Source organism: Ipomoea triloba, chromosome 3 (assembly GCF_003576645.1).
Source record: "Ipomoea triloba cultivar NCNSP0323 chromosome 3, ASM357664v1".
In the NCBI taxonomy this organism is placed as follows: Eukaryota; Viridiplantae; Streptophyta; class Magnoliopsida; order Solanales; family Convolvulaceae; genus Ipomoea; species Ipomoea triloba.
The window spans coordinates 31,755,695-31,764,790 of record NC_044918.1 but is presented as its reverse complement, the minus strand read 5'-3'; the positions used below and the strand labels follow the sequence as shown (position 1 = coordinate 31,764,790).

The 9,096-nt window shown below is 41.2% G+C and overlaps 1 protein-coding gene across 1 annotated transcript; it reads left to right on the top strand.

Moving 5' to 3' along the window:
- The first annotated feature begins 453 nt into the window (after nt 1-453).
- LOC116013211 lies at nt 454-5,155 on the top strand. The gene is made up of 6 exons (XM_031252859.1): nt 454-921; nt 1,025-1,513; nt 1,941-2,153; nt 4,267-4,629; nt 4,667-4,886; nt 4,977-5,155. Exons 1-6 carry the CDS (start codon nt 454-456, stop codon nt 5,153-5,155), a joined length of 1,932 nt encoding a protein of 643 aa, XP_031108719.1.
- The last annotated feature ends 3,941 nt before the right edge of the window (nt 5,156-9,096 follow it).

Below are 9,096 nucleotides of genomic sequence, written 5' to 3'. Positions count from 1 at the left end.
GGAGTAGGCTTAGTTAACAGCCGAACCACTATAAAAACCCTCTCTCTCTCTCTCTTTATTTATTTTACGTATTGCATTGCATATATCACTCAAACTTAATGTCTTTTACAAGAAAATCCTAAGTGCAAAGTAAAGATAAAACTTGATATATTCTTACCGCTGCGTTTATCTCTTTAGACAAAAAGTTTTCAAAAACCCCTTGTGAGTCTATTCAACCCCCCCCCCCTTTAGACTCACATTGCTACCACCGGGACCAACAAGTGGTATCAGAGCGGGTTGCCTTGAACGGTGAACACTCTGTGTATACTGCCTGGTGATCCTTTTTGAAAAATTTATCAAAATATTTTCAAACTTTGCACTATGTCTAAAATGGAACATCATAGGCATTTTCTTATGTTTAACTTGGACAAGTTTGATGATTGGAAAGTGCGCATGCAGGCTCACTTGTCTGCCATGCATGATGAGATGTGGGACGTGATAACTGATGGACCCATCCAGATACTACAAGTCAACCCCAATCGTGTTGCTACCGATCCGACATCACCAGAAATGATTCCAAAGGAGAAATCCTTGCTGACTACCGAAGAGAGAACCCGAGTAAATCTCGACAATATAGCCAAGGATATACTCTACAAGGCATTGGACGAATCATTGTTCCCGAGAGTAAGAAAGTGCAAGAATGCTAAAGACATCTGGGATGTACTTATGCTCATAGGTGATGGAGACGAACAAGAGAAGGAGAACAAGCTGACGATTGCCATGAAGAAGTTTGAAGACTTCAAACTCAATCCAAAGGAGTCCATAACTGAAATGGAAGCTCGGTTCATAAAGTTATTGATGGAAATCAATGATCTTGATGAGAAAAAGCTAACACAAAAGGAGATAAACTTGAAGATTCTCCGAGGACTACCAAAAAGCTGGGTAATGAAAGTAGTAGCTATGCGTGATCATAGAGATCTCAAGACAACGAGTACTACTCAGATCGAATACTAACCCCTCATATGATTTTTTCACTGATGATCAGCTTGCTTTGTTCATGAGAAGGTTCAAAAGATTCATGCGAAAGAATCAATCCTATGATAACTCTGACAAGACGAGAAGAATGAAGTACCGGAGCAATGACAAGGCTAGCGGATCCAGAACACATGAGAAGGATGAAATACAAGTGCTGTGTTATAACTGCCGAAAACCTGGACACTTCAAAGCGGAATGTCCATACCCCATCGTCAAGAAGCATCCGGACGAACACAACTACAAGAAGAATTCGGGAAACTATCACAACCCGAAGAGTGCATCAAATGATGCCGACGAAGAGCCAAACAAAAACCAGAGGAATGATAGGCGAAGGAAGGCTCTAGCTGTAGAAGAGAAGTCAGGAGAAAAGAACGACGAGTCATGCACTTCCAGCTCTAGTTCAGAAAGTGACAGTTCGGAGGATGAAAAAGGACTACTATGTCTTTTCAGTCAAGAGGACTCAGATGAAGAGCTGTGCCTTATGGCAGATGAAGAAGAGGTAACTTCACAAAACCACTCTTCTAATTATAGTTCCGAATCAACATATCATGAAAACCCTAGGGAAGCATTCGAAAGAATGATGTTAGATATAAATAATCTAACTAAATAGAATAGTATACGAGAAACCTGATTCGTAGTAGCGGAAGCGGAAGCCGTATTGATCTCCAGCCACAGTTGATGCAATGCCTCATGAACGGTAGACCGTTAGCCAGATTTGTCTCATACTTGACTCAGAACCCTAGATGGTGTACTGGTGTCTACTGAGCAGTATGAGTACCGTGAACTGTATGTGCTATATAATGCCTATCCTGTATCCCATCAATACAGATTTATATAGGCACAGTGTCTGGTTGAATACAACTACTAGTTGTTTAGTCCAACCAAACCACTTAATAAACCTAGTTAACTTGCACCACTTAATTAAGGCCCTAATATATAAGAGTTTTGATGGTATTGAGGATTCACACCTCAAACTCAAAGAAGAGAATGCCAAGCTATTGGCAGAAAAACAAGATCTCGAGGACTTAAGGTCCAAAAATGCTGAGATGCTTGAATCTATAAGCCAGCTAGAGAAGCAAGTTCATCTTCTTGAGGAAGAGTGTAAAGCGAAGGATGATAGAGAGCAAAATTTGCGTGCGGTGCTTGCGACATTTACAAATTCATCCAGATTAATGGATCGAATGGTAGATGATCAAAGACCATCAGGGAGTAGAACCGGACTCGGTTATAGCTCCAGCTCTTATCAACATGTTCTCTTAACACGACCAACTGATCCTTCTACTAGTGGAGGTTTAAGTTCTATCTTTGTCCAAGGACAAACTGAAAATCTTGAGCCAGTGATTAACGCCACAAATGGAACAGAACCACAATCAACGAGTCGATCTAATGATTCGACTGAAACACGTATTGTTGAACCTACTGTTAGGAACATAATGTATTAGGTTTTGATGATACCAAAAATGTAATTTTAGAATCCCCTAAGTCTCGAAAGATAGGAATCAATGTAAGTTCGACAAGTAAACTAAGAGCGAAAATACAACCGAGTAACTTGAGCTCAACTCGGAAAATATTTAAGCTTAAGGTAAACTTGTGTGAACATCTTAGAAAGTCTCGTGTTGTAATCCTATAGATAGATCAGAAGAAGGCACGGGACAACACTGGAGGAATAAGGGTCTGCGAGACATCAACTAAGTCTCGAGACATAAGCAGAGTTCGAGAGGTAGGACCTCTCGATACAACAACCCAGTTCGAGACATAAGCAGAGTTCGAGAAGTATGACCTCTCGATACAACAACCCAGTTCGAGACATAAGCAGAGTTCGAGAGATAGATCTCTCGATACATGGGGATCAAGACATCAAACAATCGAGACATCAATCTTGGTCTCGATAAACTGACATTTCTCCAAAAGGCTGAATGACGGTCAGGAAGCATGAATAAAGTTTGGAGAAGAAGAATATCATGGAGATAAAATATTAAGGAGGTGCCAGAAGTGGATGCCACATCAGAATTCCACAACAAACGGATAGAAGGTGCACTAATCCAAAGTCGGTCTTATTCCTTAGAACGAGGATCAATGGGAATTTAAAAAGAGTAACTTTTACCAAAAGTAGCAAGTGGAGCATGGACTCAAGAAAGTGGATTATGGAATATCCACTACCAAACAAAAGGTTCAAGTTACAAGACCACTACTCCATGAAAAATGCTGAAAAGATGCAAGACCCATACACAGCATGGGAGACAAATTTCAAACGGAATAATTTTCCCTCCAACGGAATTATTCCTTAACTCTCATATAAAAAGGACGTGAAGACACAAGTTAAAGAAGGGGGAAGAAGTCTTGGTCAGAAGAAGTGAGTTCATTCTGAAAATCTTAAGAGGTGTCTATTTCAAACGTTCAAGTGCCTGAGCTCAATCCGGAATATCATCCTGATATTCAAAATAGCGAGAAAACACATCTTAGTGTTTGAGAGAGTTACAAAGCTTAAACTGCTACACATCTAGAAGGTGACCGAAGCTGCTCTACATCGAAGTTGATTCAACGATAGCTTTTGGTCAGATTGGAGCTTGTTACATTCAACCGTGACCACCAAAGGTCCTTGCTTTGGATTAAGCAAGAAGAGGCGGAGTAACTTGGCAGCTGTCTAGTGAAGATCCTGAGGCTTGAGGCGGGCTTCGTGATCAAAGCTCAAGCGCTCGATATTGTACTAAAAAGGGAAGTTTTAGTGCAATCCTTCCAGGGAGTTTCTGGAAGAAGAGTGGACGTAGGCGGGTTGGCCGAACCACTTAAAAATCTCTCTCGCATTTACTTTCTGTATTTATCTCTCGCTAACCTCTCGATTGCACTGCATATAAACACACCTCTCGAACTAACTCAAACTCGTGCTAACTAAAAGGGGATAACTTTTCCGCTGCGCATAAAACTTTGTCTTCACCTCGTGAGGTATCGAACCTAAACATCCTGAGTTCAATACACACGAGAGGTCGAAAAGATTTGCAAAATCTTATACAAGTCTATTCACCCCCCCCTCTAGACTTGTACCCCATCCTCTTGGGACCAACACCTACGAGAGGAAATTTCCAAAATGGTAATCCGAGAAGTCGTCAGACCCCTCGGTATAGACCTCGCGTACCGAACCATCATGGTCATATCGCAAATGGTCAACCACTTGGGAATAACCAATCTAAAGGAAAATTCCAAGGCAATAAGATGCTACATTACTCACATAAGCAACGCAAGGGTATGCCTCAGGGAAGACCGAACTCTTACCCGAGTAATGTCAAGAATTTCAAAAAGTTCCCTAGCAAGCATAGAGATGGAGAAGGTACTCTATATCCTAGTGATGAGGACTGGATTATGGACTATGAACCAATGACAAGAGCAAAGTTTCTGCTCCATCATAGACATAAACAGACCTCATACACTAGAGTCAACACGAATAAACCAACACCTCCTCTTCAAAACGTTTATTCACCGAAGTCACCTCAAGCCTACTATGCTATCCCTTATGATTATCGCGTGTTTAACGGGTATCGTGGACCGAGGATGAACCTTACGAGTTCTAGGTATGCATGGATGCCCAAGCTCACCGCTAATCGCCAAGGACCCAAGAAGGTATGGGTACCTAAAAACACTTAATCTTTTAATGCAGGAAAACAGGACCATCTGGTATGTAGATAGCAGTTGCTCGAGACACATGACTGGAGATAAATCAGAATTGAGCAATTATAAAGCAAAGAATGGTCCTAAAGTAGTTTTCGGTGGGAACTCAAGTGGACGAACCATGGGCACCGGAGATGTTATGAAGAATGGTTTAATCATCCAAGAAATTTCTTATGTTGAAGGATTAAAGTTCAATCTTTTAAGCACAAGTCAGTTTTGTGACAAAGGATAGAAAGTTATTTTCTCACGAGATCTATGTCAAGTTATTTCAGAACTATCTCATGAAGTTGTTTTAACAGCAAAACGAAGAAAGAATATGTATGTTGTTACGTGGGAAACAGTAAAACCGAATACTTGCCTAATCACCAAAAGCAAGAAAGATCTGAGTTGGGAATGGCATCATAAACTCAATCATCTCAACTTCAAGGCCACAACAAGCTTGCAAGAAAGGAACTGGTTGAAGGATTACCGAATGTAATCTATGACTAGGATAAAGTATGTGAAGCATGTCAAAAGGGAAAGCAGATCAAGTCTTCGTTCAAAACGAAATCTCTTAACACCAATGCAAGACCATTAAGTCTACTCCATATGGACTTATTTGGACCAGTTGATCCAGTTAGTCTAAGCGGGAGAAAGTACACTCTTATGGTAGTAGATGACTACACAAGATATACATGGACATCTTTTCTGAGAAAGAAGAATGAAACAGAGAAAGTCCTTCCAGACTTGCTCCGAAGACTTCAAACCGAAAAGGATCTAAGTATTGTCAAAATTCGGTCTGATCAAGGAACTGAATTTGTAAACAAAGTCATTCAGGATTTCTGTGGACAACACGGTATACTGCATCAGCTTTCAGCAGCAAAAACTCCTCAACAGAATGGTGTAGCTGAAAGACGCAACAGAACCCTCAAGGAAGCAGCAAGATCCATGATTGCTTTCTCAAGCTTGCCGAAACGTTTTTGGGCCGAAGCTATAAACACAGCATGCTACACTCAAAATAGATCTCTTATTCATAAAGATCATGGAGCTACACCCTACGAACTCTGGAAAGGCAGAAAACCTGTTGTAAAATACTTTCACATATTTGGAAGTAAATGCTTCATCCATAACAACGGGAAATCACATCTAAAGGCTTTTGATGAACGTGCTGATGAAGGAATATTTATGGGATATTCTGAAAAGAGTAAAGCTTTTCGAGTACTGAATAAGCGAACCATGGTGATAGAAGAATCAATACACGTAGTCTTCGACGAATCATCAAAAGAGAGCGTGGTGATCTCTGAGAAACAAACTGATGAAGAGACGAAAGATAGAGAAGTTGAAGAATTATCTGAAGGATCAGAATCAGAAGACGATGATTATCCACTCTTTCCTAATCACCTACCAAATACTTCATCTCAAACCGAAGTATTACCGAATGATGGAAATCAGCCAAATCAATCAATAGTACAACAAGATGGAAACAGTCAAGACGAACCCTCTGTCGATGAAGGAGCACCACCTACCACCTTTCAACCGGATCTAAAATGGTTGAGAAATCATCCTCAAAATCAAATCATCGGTGATATACATGATAATGTACAAACCCGAGCATCCATTCGGGAATGCATGATGGCATGTTTCATATCTCAAATTGAACCGAAGACCATAGAAGAAGCACTAAATGACTCGGACTGGGTCATTGCCATGCAAGATGAACTACATCAATTTGAGAGAAACGATGTATGGGAACCGGTTCCACGACCAACTCATCAAAACGTCATTGGAACTAAATGGGTTTTCAGAAACAAGATGAATGAGCAAGGAGTCATTGTTAGGAACAAGGCTCGATTAGTCGCAAAAGGATACTGTCAGGAAGAAGGGATCGATTTTGATGAAACCTTCGCTCCTGTTGCTAGACTCGAAGCCATAAGAATCTTTCTAGCATATGCTGCATGGAAAGACTTTAAAGTCTATCAAATGGATGTCAAAAGTGCCTTCTTGAACGGACTTTTGGAAGAAGAAGTATATGTTGAGCAGCCCCCAGGTTTTATCTCTGAAGTAGGGATGGATAAAGTCTATAAACTCAAAAAGGCTTTATATGGTTTAAAACAAGCTCCAAGGGCTTGGTATGACACCTTATCATGTTTTCTTATAAGCTGTGGATTCACGAAAGGGATAGTTGACAAAACCCTTTTCAGAATCAAAAATGGAGACCATATTCTACTAGTACAAATATATGTAGATGACATCATTTTTGGAAGTACCGATTCGGATCTATGTGAGAAATTCTCAAAACTCATGCAAGGAAAATTTGAGATGAGCATGATGGGAGAATTAAACTACTTTTTGGGTCTTCAAGTCAAACAAGAACGAAATGGGATCTTTATAAATCAAGCAAAATACACCAAGGATCTCATAAAGAAATTTGGAGTTGATGGGAAGTCCTCAGTGAAAATACCCATGAACACTTCGTTACGAATGGATATTGATAACGAAGGGAAGGATGTGGATCAGACGAAATATAGAGGAATCATCGGTTCTCTATTATATCTTACGGCTAGTCGACCAGACATATCGTTTGCTGTAGGAGTATGTGCTCGGTTTCAAGCCAATCCGAAGGAAAGTCATTTGAGTGCTGCCAAAAAGATACTAAGATATCTAAAAGGGACTCAAAGTGTGGGACTTTGGTACCCGAGGAGTGACACCTTTGATCTAGTTGGATATTCTGACGCAGATTTTGCTGGTTGCGAAATTGACCAAAAAAGTACATCAGGGACTTGCCAATTCTTAGGGGGAAGACTTGTCTCTTGGTTCAGTAAAAAGCAGAATTCCATTGCAACAAGCACTGCTGAAGCCGAATACATAGCGGCTGGCAGTTGTTGTGCACAAATACTATGGATGATGCAACAACTCAAAGACTATGGTGTATCTGCTAAAGAAGTAAGCATTATGTGTGACAACACAAGTGAGATCGCCATAACTCCAAATCCTGTATTACACTCAAGAACCAAGCATATTGATATAAAATATCACTTCATTCGAGATCATGTGGAGAAAAAGGATATCAAACTTGAGTACGTGAATACCGAAGACCAGCTTGCGGATATTCTCACTAAACCGCTTGCCGAAGCAAGATTCTCTACCTTAAGGCATGAGCTCGGTATGATAGAGATGAATTGATGGAGAGACAAATGAATCTATCCAAAACTGAAAGGACTTATCAGTTATGACATCTTGAAATTAATGCTCCTTAGAGTCAGAAGTTCACGGATTCATATTAATGGATATGCTCAAAACTCTTGGACGGTTGCAACTTTGATTGGTCACGTCAAATGGATCTTAGCCAATCACAACGCCACAATTTCTCTATAAATAGATCACAACCGAGGAAGGGAGAGGTACCCTAACACCTAATCCTTTGTGTTGTCTTCTATTTTGCAGGAATGGATAAGGGAAAAGACAAGAAGGCATGTTCTGAAGAGAAACCCGTCAAGAAAAGGTTCTCTTTTCGGCTGTTGTTGAAAGAAGGAACTAGTAAACTCAACAAATTGAGAGAAGAAAAGGGAGAACCTCTCCAAGGGGACACATCTGCACATCCTCTAGAACTCTCCGATTCGGACTCTGAGGATTACGTGCCCAAGCCACCTACCTTGTCTGTCCCAGGCTTCTACTCTGGAGGTTTAGCTCCACCTAACGAGGAACCCTACCGGCCGGATCCAGACCTTGTGCCAAGGCCAACTCCTCCACCCTGGCCGGATCCAGACCTTGTGCCAAGGCCAACTCCTCCACCCTCCATGAACTATAACCTTGTGCCAAGGCCAACTCCTCCACCCTCCATGAACTATACTGGAGATGATGGGCCAACTCCTCCACCCTCCATGAACTATACTGGAGATGATGCCTGGAATGACATCCAAAGATGGTACCAACAGGATCAGGCTCCAAACCAGCCAGTAAATGCAGACTATGACGATGACTATCTTCGCTATCTTGCGATGCTTGAGCCAGATGATGTATCTGACAAGTCCTCGGTGCTTGAAAATGAACCTGGTTATGGACCTATGGCTCCATCTTGGATCCCTGACGCTGCCCCAAGTGCTCTACCAGCTCCAAGCCCTCCTACCACGGAGAGCAGCCAAGGACAAAGCCTTATGTCTACTGCTAATAGTAGGCATGCAAAGAATAAGGGCAAAGGCAAGGCAAGAAAGTAGTTGTCATGCCTTGTAACAAAATCAGGGTTGGGTTGGCCAGTCTAGTATGTTATCTTGGATGTCACTTGTTATCTTTCGAATGAATGGAACTATCTTTTGTTTGCGTAGTCTGTCATTCTCTTTTCCGAAGTGTTAAATCTTACCGAAGAATGGCAAACTCAATGGCTAAAACTCTATCAGTACCGAAGACTGATAAAGCACAAAGCACATGTGATGACCGAATTCA